General features: G+C 43.6%; 1 protein-coding gene across 1 annotated transcript in view; it reads right to left on the reverse strand.

Moving 5' to 3' along the window:
* Positions 1 to 15877, reverse strand: part of LOC124549153 (short chain dehydrogenase/reductase astE-like) — a 324150-nt gene that overhangs the window by 32402 nt on the left and 275871 nt on the right. Inside the window, exon 5 of the mRNA XM_047125222.1 lies at positions 8436 to 8550. Within this exon, the coding sequence (XP_046981178.1) occupies positions 8436 to 8550 (115 nt within the window). The remainder of the gene's footprint in view (positions 1 to 8435; positions 8551 to 15877) is intronic.

Genomic DNA, 15877 nt, shown 5'->3' on the forward strand with positions numbered 1-15877 from the left:
TACTTAACAGACAACAAATAGATCTTTTGCAAACATATTATGGTAATGCCATTATAAGTAATACAAATGGTCTAGAAACAATGACAGATACAGTATGGGCTTCCTTGTTCCATAAAGCTTGAACAGAAGCAAAAATCTCAACGTAGGCTGTGCCCTAAAAGCCTGGTTTTGCAACGGGTAGCCGGCCTTAGTGGCCGAGCGGTTCTAGGCGCTTCAGTCTGGAACCGCGCGTCTGCTACGGTCGCAGGTTCGAATCCTGCTCCGGAATGGATGTGTGTGATGTCCTTAGGTTAGTTAGGTTTAAGTAGTTCTAAGTTCTAGGGGACTGATGACCTCAGAAGTTAAGTCCCATAGTGCTCAGAGCCATTTGACCAATTTTTGCAACGGGCTGCTGTTACTGGTGAAGTGTATAAGCGTAATCACTCACTGCCTTATATTGTCATGCAGACCTGTGTTACTAGGAAGTGAGTGATAAGAACTTGCTGATAAACTTTTTCACAATAGAACCCAGAAAAAAGAACTAAAGCTTCAACAGCTGTATATAGGAACGTTGACAAATACTGTTTTTGTTGAAGTGAAACGTATGCAGACTAAGAGCGCATGGTGCAACTTTATGCTTCAATAGTGGTACCATAAGCAGGGCAAAAGTTTTCTATGAACCTGGAATGAACTCATTAAAGCAGATCGAGCTGCAGAGGCTTCTTCAAAGCAAGCAAGAGTGCAGAGAAGCCAAGAACAGCCTCACGGAATGAAATAAAGTGATTACGGTGCTGGACTGTGCACGTGTAACAAAAAATATAAGAATACATTTTTTTTAAATTAGTATTGCTAAAACCTGAATTTTGGGTTATTTAGGAACCATTTTCTTAAAAACTATACGAGATACAACACTGAGGTTTGGCACAACTATTTCACAGAATTCACAATATATTTTCACCACCCATGACATTTCTTAAGTTCATACTTTAGGTATGGTATGGCGCTTTCTGAGAGAAACGTTTTTTTCAGATGATTTCCTTACAAAATAAAAAATATTGTGATAGATGAACTATTTGTGCTAAAGACAAAATTCTTCCCACACTTCTCAAGAATGTACCTTACAAACCACAAGTAAAGTTTCATAAAAATAGCATTTATACCTTTTGAGAAAATTTTATCTAAAAGGGGCCCTATTTTTATACTTCAAATCATTAACATTTATTAACTAATTACTTTTTATATTTTGAATTCGACAATCTAGAACCGTGATAATTATATCAATGTTGCTTAAGATTTATACTACGTGCAGTAAAATATTCACTGAAATGAACTGAGAACTTTAAGACGATAACGATTTATGTTTGGTACAGCAAGTACCGGGTGATCAAAAAGTCAGTATAAATTTGAAAACTTAATAAAACACGGAATAATGTAGATAGAGAGGTAAAAATTCACACACATGCTTGGAATGACATGGGGTTTTATTAGAACCACCCCATATTGCTAGACGCGTGAAAGATCTCTTGCGCGCGTCGTTTGGTGATGATCGTGTGATCAGCCGCCACTTTCGTCATGCTTAGCCTCCCAGGACCCCAGACCTCAGTCCGTGTGATTATTTTAGCTTTGGGTCTACCTGCAGTCGCAAGTGTATCGTGATCGACCGACATCTCTAGGGATGCTGAAAGACAACACCCGACGCCAATGCCTCACCATAACTCCGGACATGCTTTACAGTGCTGTTCACAACATTATTCCTCGACTACAGCTATTGTTGAGGAATGATGGTGGACATATTGAGCATTTCCTGTAAAGAACATCATCTTTGCTTTATCTTACTTTGTTATGCTAATTATTGCTATTCTGACCAGATGAAGCGCCATCTGTCGGACATTTTTTGAACTTTTGTATTTTTTTGGTTCTAATAAAACCCCTTGTCATTCCAAGCATGTGTGTCACTTTGTACCTCTCTATCTACATTATTCCGTGATTTATTCAGTTTTCAAATTTATACTGACTTTTTGTTCACCCGGTATAAGCACGTGTATCCTAACATGTTCTCTTGAAGGGATATCAGTCCATCAGTTAGGGTATGTTCTGTAGGATTTTGAAAAACAATTTAATTCTTGTAGGAGCCCCAATCAATGACACGTGCCCATTCAAAAGTAAAGAGGTGGCAGTCGTGACTCATGCTCCTTTGAAAATAAAGCTTAGATAGCAGTAGTGACGATGCCGTATATCATTTAATATTTTCTACTCTGTTTCGCAGCCCTAGATGGCATTACCAGTAGTGTTCACAGGCAAACAATACGCTGCAATTGCTTTGGCTGAAAGGCCGCAAGTAGGTGCTAGTTACTTCTATGAGAAGTTACTTATTCAACTGCAGTCTCTTCAATGATACAGCGAGGTGCAGAGCTGTGACTAAGCAGCCTGTTCTTCTTCTTCTTCTTCTTCTTTTCTTCTCATTCATAACGAATGGCAGCAGAACATCTTAAACACCTTTTCAATATGAAAATTCGCCCTTTTCTCTACCTTCTTTACATGGCGGACATGCCGCCACCTTCACCCCCCTTACACATTCTCCAGTACGCCGATGACACCGCCTTCCTTGCCCTCGCCCCCATCCTGCAACGCTTCCAGCTCCTTCTCCAATCCCATCTTGACCGGTTTATCACTTGGTGTAACCAGTGGCTGCTCAAGGCCAATCGTTCCAAGACCCAGGCGATCATTGTAGGCAAAACCACCCATTCCTTCCATCTCCTCGATTTCTATCTCACTATCTGCGGCCATCCTATCAACCTCAGCCCCACCCTCAAGTACCTTGGCGTCACCCTTGACTGTTGCCTCTCCTGGGCCCCCATCTCTGGACGATCAAAACCCAGGCACGCTCCCGACTCCGCCTCCTCAAGCTCCTTTCTGGCAGCACATGGGGTCTGGACCCCTCCACCGTCCTCCACACCTATAAATCCCTCATCCACCCTGTCCTCTGTCATGCCCATCCCACCTGGATCGCCGCCCCTCCTATCTTCTACAGATCCCTTCAAATCCTGGAACACCATGCACTCCGCCTCGCCTATCGCATCCGCCTCCCCTCCCCCACGTGGATCCTCTAAGACTTAATTCCGTTCCCACACCTCCTCCTTTTCCTCGAACAGATACAGATCCTTTACACCTCCCGCAAACTTGATCCCCCTCACCTGCTTGTCACTCCCTTCCTTTCCCACCTCCATCTCCTGCCACACCTGTACCCCCACATCCCACCCGCTCTCCACACTCCTTACCCTTGCCCAAGGTGGCTTCTGCCAACTCCCCCTCCCTGATGATGCCCTCATCCCCTCCATCTACTCCTCCTACCAACTTTGATCCCTCCCTTCCTCCCCCTGTGCTTTTCCTCCAGGGCACCCTCTTTCCCTTCTCTCCCTCCTCTCTTCCTCCCTCCCTCCACTCCCCCCTCACCGCGCTTCCACGCACCCCCTTACCCTCTCCCCTCCCTTCTTCTCTCCCACTGGCATCAAACCCCTCCCACTCTCCTTCCTACCCTCACCTCTTCCCTCTGGCAAGCCCCCGGCTTTTTTGTGTGAAGTGTGCACCTTCGTGCGCTGGAGATCGTCGCCGCACTGCTCATGTTTGTCGTCCCATCGGTGCATCAGTGTCTCTCCGTCTGAGCTCCTCTGTTCATGTGTGACATTCTGTATTCTCCATTGTGTGCAGTGTTGAACTTTTTTTATCTGAGCAGTACGTCGGTGAACGACTTGGCTTATTTTTACTATGTTTGTCTCCCGCTTTTTGTCCTCCATGTATGTTTGTTTTTCTGTATTCCTGTTATACTGTGTGTCTTTCCTATGGCCGAAGAGCGGCGTTATTAGGCCGCTGCCGGCCTACCTTGTTTGTAAGGTATCAAAATGACAATAAAGGGTAAAAAATGAAAATTCATAGGCAGGAAGATTAGACGACCACATTCTATCACTGTCTGTAGATTTCATGTAGATGTCTCCCTATCAAAAGCTGCAGTGCAAGATGCGTTTTATGTAGGGCAATTTATTATAAGTATATTTTTCATGTACAATATTAAGACTGATACAAGCACCGTACACACTGAGCTGACAAAAGTCATGGGTTGGGCGGTGCCGGCCGGAGTGGCCGAGTGGTTCTAGGCGCTACAGTTTGGAACCGCGCGACCGCTGCGGTCGCAGTTTCGAATCCTGCCTCGGGTACGGGTGTGTGTGATATCCTTGGGTTAGTTAGGTTTAAGTAGTTCTAAGTTCTAGGGGACTGATGACCTCAGAAGTTCAGTCCCATAGTGCTCAGAGCCATTTGAACCATTTGGTTAGGCGGTAGGATCACGTACACTAGGTATAAATGGGCAGTACATTGGCAGAGTTGTCATTTGTATCAGGTGATTCATGCGAAAAGGTTTCCGACGTGATTATGGCCGCACGATGGGAGTTAACAGACTCTGAAAGCGGAATGGTCGTTGGAGCTAGACGCATGGAACAATGTTAAGAGTGTGCCGAGAGTACCAAATTTTATGTATTATCTCTCACAACGGACCGAGAGCAGCGGCGTTTGCGTACAGTTTTCAGTGATAACAGACAAGCAACACTGCGAGAAATAAGCACAGAAAGCAATGTGGGAGGTACGAAGAACGTATTCGTTTCGACTGTACGACGAAATCTGGCGTTAATGGGCTATGGCAACAGATGACCGACGCGAGAGCCTCTGCTAACAGGAAGACAACACCTGCAGCGCCTCCCCTGGACTCGTGACCATATCGATTGGACCCTAGACGACTGGAAAACAGTGGCCTAGTCAGATGAGCCCCGATTTCAGTTGGTAAGAGCTAATGTTGGGGTTCGAGTGTGGCGCAGACCCCACGAATCCAGTGGACTCATGTCATCAACAAGACATTGTGAAAGCTAGTGGTGATTCCACAATGGTGTGAGCCCTGTTTCCGTGGAGTAGACTGGGTTCTCTGGTCCGGCTGGACCGATCATTGACTGGAAATGGTGATGTTCGACTACTTGGAGATCATTTTCAGGTTATGTTTCCAAATAACGATCTCATGTCACTGGGACACAACTGGTTTGAAGAACATTCTGGACAGTTAGAGCGAATGATTTGGGCATCCAGATCGCCACTACTTCTTCTTCTTCTTCTTTTTCTTCTTCATGACTGGAAGAGCAGCAGAAAATTTTACGCTTCTCAACACAAGAATCAGATCTTATCGATCATTTATGGGACATAATCGGGAGGTCAGTTCGTGCACAACATACCGCATCGGCAACACTTTCGCAATTATGGTCTGCTGTAGAGGCAGCATAACTCAATATTTCTGCAGTGGATGTCGTACGACTTGAATCCATGTCACGCCGAGTTGCTGCAATACGTCGGGTAAAAGGAGGTCCGACACGATATTAGGAGGTATCCCATGACTTTAGTCACCTCAGTGTGTGATGCAGTTGTTTAAACTGGAGGTCTGCAAGTAGATATTAGTTGCACGCTTTTAGGAATTACAAGTTCAGTTTAAGCCACCTCGATTGAATGAAGCAGCGAAGCGTGGAGCTGTAACAGTTTTTCTTCTACTTCTTCTTCTTCTTCTTTTTCTTCTTCATGACTGGAAGAGCAGCAGAAAATTTTACGCTTCTCAACACAAGAATCAGAAGCTGGAAAATTAGAAGACGACGTTCTTTCTTTGTCTTTCGATTTCATGCAGATGTCCTCCTACCAAAAATTGTAGTGCGAGATGAGTTTTATCTAAGGCAACTTACTCTCAGTATGTTTTTCATATATAATGTCATGACTGATACAAGCACCGTATATATAGACCATAAGAGTGAAAGCAAGAAAAGTCCAATGAAGCGTGCTCATTTATAAATGATTATATAAAAGGTATATTACGAAAATACGCGTACCTTTGTCTATTCTCAGACAACTGCTCAGCCCAGAACAGGATTGTTTGACTGTGTAACACCTCCGTTTATTCATCCCGACCTGATCTGATCTAATAGCAGCCCAATAATTATTATTAATGTGACCGTGTACCTAATGGGGCTGGCAATCGGAATTGACTGCTACGGAAGTTATTACTTTCCGGTTCGTCCTTCTCAATACTGTAATAATGAAATGTCTGGTAACAAGAAAAACACCAACACAGTTTCACTAATTACGAATCTATATTCGTCTCAAAAAACACAAAATGGAGGAGACAGCCACTGCCTTCGTCATACATGTCTAATTACGGCTAATCTCAGCACAGGCTTCTTCATTTTCCATTATCGTCACACGCTAATCCATCACTGCATCCAACACTGCAATTCAACACTGCAATCCAAGGAGATGCCGGCGCGGTAGACGCGAAACCAAATATCGGCCCTAGAAATATCACTGATCACTTTCGTAATAATACTTCTTCACTTACCCGGTATTATTCTAGTACAAAGGGGTCTAACCACGGCGATGGCGACTCCCTTCTCCGTTAAAGCCTTACATTTCAACAAACACCTCCACACACCTCTACCCGCAACATGGCACTCTCAACTCCACACTCGTTCTCGCAACACGAGACTATCGATTGTTCGCCCTATCGACCCGTGCCGAGTGCAAATTAATAGTAAGGGCCTACGGACCCCTTATAACTGTCACTTTAACTACAAACACTGTGTGATCAAAAGTATCTGGAGATCCCCAAAAACATACGTTTTTCATATTAGGTGCATTGTGCTGCTACTTACCGCCAGGTACTCCATATCAGTGACCTCAGCTGTCATTAGACATTGTGAGAGAGCACAATGGGGCGCTCCGCGGAACTCACGGAATTCGAATGTGGTCAGGTGATTCGGTGTCACTTGTGTAATCCGTCTGCATCCGAGATTTTCACACTCTTAAACATCCCTACGTCCACCGTTTCCGATGTATAGTGCAGTGGAAACGTGAAAGGACACGTACAGCACAAAAGCGTGCAGGCCGACCTTCTCTGTTGACTGACAGAGACCGCCGACAGTAGAAGAGGATCGTAAGGTGTAATAGGCAGATATCTATCTAGATTATCACACAGGAATTCCAAACTGCATCACGATCCAGTGAAATTATTATGACAGTTAGGCGGGAGGGGAAAGAACTTGGATTTCATGGTCGGGCGGCTGTTCATAAGCCACACGTCACACCGGTAAATGACAAACGACGCCTCGCTTGGTGGAAGGAGCGTAAACATTGGACGATTGAACAGTGGAAAACGTTGTGTGGAGTAACGAATCACGGTACTCAATGTGGCGATCCGACGACATGGTGTGGGTATGGCGAATGCCCGGTGAACGTCATCTACCAGCGTGTGTAGTGCCAACAGTGAAATTGGGAGGCGGTGGTGTTATTGTATGGTCGTGTTTTCATGGAGGGGGCTTGCACCCCTTGTTTTGCATGCCACTGTCACAGCACATGCCTACATTGATGTTTTAAGCACCTTCTTGCTTCTCACTGTTGAAGAGCAATTCGGGGATGGCGACTGCGACTTTCAACACAATCGAGCACCTGTACATAATGCTCGGCCTGTGGCGGAGTGGTTACACGACAATAACATCCCTGTAATGGACTGGCCTTCATAGAGTGCTGACGTCAATCCTATATAACACCTTTCGGATATTTTGGAACGCTGACTTCGTGCCAGGCCTCACCGACCAACATCGATACCTCTCCTCAGTGCAGCACTCGATGAAGAATGGGCTGCCATTCCCGAAGAAACCTTCCAGCACCTGACTGAGCGTATGCCTACGAGAGTGGAAGCTGTCATCATGGCTAAGGGTGGGCCAACACCATATTGAATTCTAGCATTACCGACGGAGGGCGCCACGAACTTGTAAGTAATTTTCAGCCAGGTGTCCAGATACTTTTGGGTTGGGTTGATTGGGAGAAGAGACCAAACTGTGAGGTCATCGGATTCGGGAAGGATGGGGAAAGAAGTCGGCCGTGCCCTTTCAAAGGAACCATCCCGACATTTGCCTGAAGCGATTTAGGGAAATCACGGAAAACCTAAATCAGGATGGCCGGACGCGGGATTGAACCGTCGTCCTCCCGAATGCGAGTCCAGTGTGCTAACCACTGCGCCAACTCGCTCGGTCCGGATACTTTTGATCACAAAGTGTACCATATATCGTACGGTACCAATAATGATGACCACATAAAGTTATTGCACAACTTAAACAGTTCTTCTCAATTTCCCACAGATCTGTTTCGATTTCCTTAAGCTCCTTCAAAAATATACGATTGTTATCGTTTGCGGTTGACTGGTAACCAACAGTTGATGCAGCAGAGCGATGTGACAACTGTGCGCAGGAAAGGAAGTGTAACAAAACTCGTGCTCTGTTTGGTCGTTGCTATTGCAGCTGTCGTGCAAGCAGGTAGCTGTCAGCCAGTTCGTGATTATGATCCAGGTATGGAGAGTGTACCGTGTGCTGGCGCCTACTCACCGTTGGTGGCGACGCTGTGCGCGGACGGCGCGTCCCCAGGGCAGTCCTCTCTGCAGACGGCCAGCACGCGGCCGCCGCCCCTCGCCGCCATGGCGGGCACCAAACCCAGGGCCATCTGCAGCCGAAAGCATCAGCCACACTGCAGTGATTCCCTTAACCTTTAGTTAATTACGTATTCATATAATAATATTCAGCCTACAGTTGCAGGTTAACTTTATCGTTTACGTAGGTTTCAGCGTTAATAATAACGTCTTCTTCAGAACCTGCAGAAAGTTAATATTATAATGTGTTAGTAAATTATATTAGATATGGTCATCCTATAGGATACAACGTATAGTACTTACATAAAATATTATTTAAATGTTTGCCTAAAACAAGCCATATCCTAAGTCAACTTTATAAAATTTGATGCATAGCCATAAGGTTTTGTCACTTCTATTAAATAAGCTGTAGCAAATTCACTTTGAGCCCGTTGTATGGGCCTCGTCGTGTGACTAGAGACTGCGGACCGCGAGGGCTTCGCGGCCTGCCTCACATGGCTTGTTTTAGGCAAACATTTAAATAATATTTTATGTAAGTACTATACGTTGAATCCTGTGGGATGACCATATCTAATATAATTTAACTTGCAACTGTAGGCTGTATATTCGTATATAAACAATATCAGTTGCTGTAGGTGCATAAAAATGTCAAAAATTATGAATTACATATTCCGTGGATCATAACTGTGACCTCTCGATATGACATAAAACGAGTCATTATGAAATGTCGTAGTACATCTGTAAATATTGCAATATACATTTCTTAAGATTTTTTTAAATTTTCTTTTTACACATTTATTTCACGTCCATGTAGTGATCTACGCTTAACGTGTTCAATCTCTCTATCCCCCTCTCTTAACCCCTTCTTAGAGTCATAAAACAGCGTGGAGATGAATCGATACACTGACATCCTGTTGACATGTCTTTTCAACTCTGCAGTAGCATAGGAGACACTTTGCGGCTGTGACAGCTCAGCATCATTACCCAAAGAGGACAGGAAAAAAAGTACCAGTGTGTTGTTAATTTCGTCACATTAATTTACGGGGACTGACATGAAATCTCATTGTGAGTGTTTTGATGTTTATAATCTGGTGTCGCATGTTTGAGGAAATGTAAACTGAATATGGTTCAAATGGCTCTGAGCACTATGGGACTAAACTGCTGAGGTCATCAATCCCCTAGAACTTAGAACTACTAGAAACCTAACTAACCTAAGGACATCACACACGTCCATGCCCGGGGCAGGATTCGAACCTGCGACCTCTCGGCCACCCCAGCCGGCTAACGCGATCATATACGATGAATATCTACTGCACTTTTGTTTCGAATCTTTTTTTTTATTTTGTAATACATACTCTATTTTAGGCAACGGCCTTGCCGCAATGGATACACCGGTTCCCGTGAGATCACCGACGTTAACCACTGTCGGGCGTGGTCGGCACTTGGATGGGTGACCATCCAGGCTGCCATGCGCTGTTGCCGTTTTTCGCGGTGCACTCAGTCTCGTGATGCCAACTGAGGAGCTACTCGACCGAATAGTAGCGGGTTCGGTCAAGAATACCATCATAACGACTGGGAGAGCGGTGTGCTGACCGCACGCCCCTCCTATCCGTACCCTCCACTGAGGATGACACGGCGGTCGGATGGTCCCGGTAGGCCACTCGTGGCCTGAAGACGGAGTGCTTTTATTACTCTATTTTAGTTGTTTTGGTAATATTCTTCCCAAACATTAAAAACTTAGTTCAGTTTTTTATGGTTTGGGTAGGAAAGGCTTACACACACACACCCGCATGCACACACACACACACACACACACACAAACACACACACACACACACAGTGTTTCAGTTCATGTTTGAAGAACTTTTGTTATCTATTAAATTCTTTATATAAATTGATCTGGGTCAAATATTTTAAAGCGGAATACCTCACACCTTTGTGTGCCACACCAAGTCGAAGAGATATACAAGGTGCTTCTTATTACCGTTTAAATATCTCTGAAGCGACTTGTATGACGCTGAGTCAACTACTTTAATGAGAGACAAATGGGGCTGCAAATGCGCGGAAATACCCCAAAAATGGATGACGAATGTTGAACATGGGATGTCGCCAGATGACGTACATCGCGATACGCGCAGCAGTTGACCCCATCGGTCTGTCGCACCTGATCGTCCTAAATCCAATCAAATATCATGTCGGTGTGGCTCCGGGCCTACGATCGCGTCTTGAGCGACTGGGGCTCTAGGTTCAAGTATTGCGTCTGGCAGGCAGTATTTTTTCATTGTGTTAGACATTTAGGTGTTTACACTGAGGTAAAATTTATTATTTTGTTTCCCGGTTTCGTGGTCTCCGCTAGTTTACTGCAAAGTACAGTACGACGAAAACTTACCGTATCGCGTCACAGGTAAATGATTCGTCGTTATCAGTAAATAACCTGCGTTTTCTTGCGTTTAAAACCTATCAGATTGACAAAAGGTGATCGAAATTTGCACCATTGTCTAGCGATATGTAGCACAACCCCCTACCGGCGACTGTAGGATCGACAACTCCCAACTGCTGCACATGTGGCGCGGTGGTGACGTCACAGTTTCAACATTTATCATCCACTTTTGGGGTATTTCCAGACATTTGCGGCTCCATGAGTCTTATACCAAATTACTTGTTGCAACGCCGTTAATAAGAATCACCCTGTATAATGTTTAGTCATCTCTCCTTCTAGTATTTTGTTCATGAATGTTTCTATTATTTTCAAACTAAAAGGTATCAGATAGATTATATAATGATAAGACAGAGATTTAGGAACCAGTTTTTAAATGTAAGACATTTCCAGGGGCAGATGTGGACTCTGACCACAATCTATTGGTTATGAACTGTAGATTAAAACTGAAGAACTGCAAAAAGGTAGGAATTTAAGGAGATGGGACCTGGATAAACTGAAAGAACCAGAGGTTGTACAGAGTTTCAGGAATAGCATAAGGGAACAACTGACAGGAATGGGGGAAAGAAATACAGTAGAAGAAGAATGGGTAGCTTTGAGAGATGAAATAGTGAAGGAAGCAGAGGATCAAATAGGTAAAAAGACGAGGGCTAGCAGAAACCCTTGGGCAACAGAAGAAATATTGAATTTAATTGATGAAAGGAGAAAATATAAAAATGCAGTAAATGAAGCAGGCAAAAATGAATACAAACGTCTCAAAAATGATATCGGCAGGAAGTGCAAAATGGCTAAGCAGGGATGGCTACAGGACAAATGTAAGGATGTAGAGGCTTATCTCACCAGGGGTAAGATAGATACTGCCTACAGAAAAATTAAGGAGACCTTTGGAGAAAAGAGAACCACTTGCACGAACATCAAGAGCATTGACGGAAACCCAGTTCTAAGCAAAGAAGGGAAGGCAGAAAGGTGGAAGGAGTATATAGAGGGTCTATACAAGGGCGATGTACTTGAGGACAATATTATGGAAATGGAAGAGGATGTAGATGAAGATGAAATGGGAGATATGATACTGCGTGAAGAGTTTGACTGAGCACTGAAAGACTTACGCCAAAACAAGGCCCCGGGAGTAGACAACGTTCCATTAGAACCACGGACAGCCTTGGGAGAGCCAGTCCTGACAAAACTCTACCATCTGGTGAGCAAGATGTATGAGACAGGCGAAATACCCTCAGACTTCAAGAACAATATAATAATTCCAATCCCAAAGAAAGCAGGTGTTGACAGATGTGAAAATTACCCAACTATCAGTTTGATAAGTCACAGCTGCAAAATACTAACGCGAATTCTTTACAGACGAATGGAAAAACTGATAGAAGCCGACCTCAGGGAAGATCGGTTTGGATTCCGTAGAAATGTTGGAACACGTGAGGCAATACTGACCCTACGACTTATCTTAGAAGAAAGATTAAGGAAAGGCAAACCTACGTTTCTAGCAAAAAAATGGCTCTGAGCACTATGGGACTCAACTGCTGTGGTCATCAGTCCCCTAGAACTTAGAACTACTTAAACCTAACTAACCTAAGGACATCACACACATCCATGCCCGAGGCAGGATTCGAACCTACGACCGTAGCAGTCGCACGGTTCCTGACTGCTTGCCTAGAACCTCGAGACCACCGCGGCCGGCCGTTTCTAGCATTTGTAGACTTAGAGAAAGCTTTTGACAATGTTGATTGGAATACTCTCTTTCAAATTCTGAAGGTGGCAGGGGTAAAATACAGGGAGCGAAAGGCTATTTACAATTTGTACACAAAGCAGATGGCAGTTATAAGAGTCGAGGGACATGAAAGGTAAGCAGTGGTTGGGAAGGGAGTGAGACAGGGTTGTAGACTATCCCCGATGTTATTCAATCTGTATATTGAGCAAGCAATAAAGGAAACAAAAGTTTGCCGGCTGGAGCGGCCGAGCGGTTCTAGGCGCTACAGTCTGGAGCCGCGGGACCGGCGCTACAGTCTGGAACCGTGAGACCGCTACGGTCGCAGGTTCGAATCCTGCCTCGGGCATGGATGTGCGTGATGTCCTTAGGTTGGTTAGGTTTAAGTAGTTCTAAGTTCTATGGGACTGATGACCTCAGCAGTTAAGTCCCATTGTGCTCAGAGCTATTTGAACCATTTTTGTGAAACAAAAGAAAAGTTCGGAGTAGGTACTAAAATCCATGGAGAAGAAATAAAAGCTTTGAGGTTCGCCGATGACATTGTAATTCTGTCAGAGACAGCAAAGGACTTGGAAGAGCAGCTGAAAGGAATAGACACTATCTTGAAAGGAGGGTATAAGATGAACATCAACAGAAGCAAAACGAGGATAATGGAATTTAGTCGAATTAAGTCGGGTGATGCTGAGGGAACTAGATTCGGAAATGAGACACTTAAAGTAGTAAAGGAGTTTTGCTATTTGTGGAGCAAAATAACTGATGATGGTCGAAGTAGAGAGGGTATAAAATGTAGACTGGCAATGGCAAGGAAAGCGTTTCTGAAGAAGAAAAATTTGTTAACTTCGAGTATAGATTTAAATGTCAGGAAGTCGTTTCTGAAAGTATTTGTATGGGTTGTAGCCATGTATGGAAGTGAAACGTGGACGATAAAGAGTTTAGACAAGAAGAGAATAGAAGCTTTCGAAATGTGGTGCTACAGAAGAATACTGAAGATTAGATGGGTAGATCACGTAACTAATGAGGAGGTATTGAATAGAATTGGGGAGAAGAGAAATTTGTGGCACAACTTGACTAGAAGAAGGGATAGGTTGGTAGGACATGTTCTGAGACATCGAGGGATCACCAATTTAGTATTGGAGGGCAGCGTGGAGGGTAAAAATCATAGAGCGAGACCAAGAGATGAATACACTAAACAGATTCAGAAGGATGTAGGTTGCAGTAGGTACTGGGAGATGAAGAAGCTTGCACAGGATAGAGTATCATGGAGAGCTGCATCAAACCAGTCTCAGGACTGATGACCACAACAACAACATTTTCAAACTATTATTGAGTGTCGACAACTAACTTCGCAAGGGAGGAGATGTACAGGGAAACATAGCAGTATGTCTAGGTGTTTAAAGAGCTGTCTACAAGAGGTTCTGGAATAGACACAAAATATACTTATTATACGTTTCTGAGCAACAAATAATATTGCTTTGTCAAAAACCGTTCACCGACAAGACAGCATAAAATAGTTTTTTTACTTAAGGCAACCGGTTTCAACAAACCATGCTGTCCTCTTCAGGTGTGTAAGAAAGTGCTTATACTTGGAATATGTTCAAATGGCTCTAAGTACTATAGGACTCAACAACTGAGATCATCATCCCATAGACTTAGAACTACTTTAACCTAAGGACATCACACACACCCATGCCCGAGGTAGAATTCGAACCTGCGACCGTAGCAGCAGCGCGGTTCCGGACTGAAGCGCCTAGAACCGCTTGGCCACAGATTCCGGCCTTGGAATATGTCTCATAAGTTACCATATGACGTTTGATGATATAAACACTTTAGGCTGGTATTATGAAAACCGGATGTGGCAGTGTACATTTATATATCATAATATCTTTTGTTGTAAAACGTTCATTTTACGCTGACCTCACGCACAAGATGTCAAGTGGATAAAAACAGCACATTATAAAAGGTCTGTCGTCTCTAAAATATTTAAAAACATAAAGCACCTCGTGCAACAAACAGTGTCCGTATTCATATTGCCCACAGTTGCTTGTTGCACCATACAAACACGGTACATTATAGAACGACTGTTTACATATGCTGGACGTATACAAAACAGCGCATATCCACTGTGAATGGCGTATAAGGTAAACCGCCAGGTATTATTGCAAAGATAACATTTTAATAGCTTGACAGCCATTTGATGGCTGTCACATCGGAACCATGTAACGTATCGTAAATAATTCTTTTTTCATATTTAAAATTAATTACTTTAGTGAGTGATCTTTAAGAATAGAAAGATCACAAGATCGTACTTTACTAATAACTGAAACACATATTTAATTCTCAAAATCCCCTTTACACATTCTTATTACTGCATGCTTAATAGGAAAATTGAGGTATTTACTTTGCAATAAATTTCCCATCACGACAATAACAGAATAATAAACTACAGCAGAATAAATACCTCAATTTTCCTACTATGCATGCAGTAATAAGAACCTGTAAACGGGGTTTTTAGGGAGAATTAAATACATGATTCACTTCTTGGTAAAGTACAATTTTGTAATCCTTTTATTCTTAAAGATCACTCACTAAAGTAATTAATTTTAAATACGAAAAGATAATTATTTGCTATATGTTACACGGTTCCGATGCGAGAGCCATCTAGTGGTTGTCACACACTATTAAAAGCTTATCTTGGCAATAATACCCGTCAGTTATATATATTATATGCCATTTAAAGTGGATTTTCACTGTTTAGAATACGTCCAGCATACGTAAACAGTTGTTCTATTGTGTACCGTGTTTGTATGATGCAACGAGCAACTGTGAGCAATATGTATACCGACACAGCCTGTTGCACAAGGTGCTTTATGTTTTTAAATACAGGTTGATTATAATTACGGTTGAACTTTCAAAATTCTGTAGAAATAACACCACTAGTCAGAATGACGTCAAATTGCAACGGAAAACGTATGACAGACGAAAAAAATAGTGTGAAAATTTATCAATAGATGGCGCTGTATGTGTCAGAATATGTAAATGAAAACACCTGTCACGTGCATGACCCGATGAAGTTGGTATAAACACGCTGAGTTCACGGCTTTTCCATCGGTCCTCATCTCCTCCACCAGCCCTACCCCTCACACAGATCTCCTTTCCCGCATCCCCGTCACCCGCTTTCGTCCTAATGCTTCCCTCACCCCTGCCCCTTCTCCACCTCCCTCCAGCCAACCCCAACCCCTGCATCGCCCGC

The sequence above is a fragment of the Schistocerca americana genome, chromosome 1 (assembly GCF_021461395.2).
Source record: "Schistocerca americana isolate TAMUIC-IGC-003095 chromosome 1, iqSchAmer2.1, whole genome shotgun sequence".
NCBI lineage: Eukaryota > Metazoa > Arthropoda > Insecta > Orthoptera > Acrididae > Schistocerca > Schistocerca americana.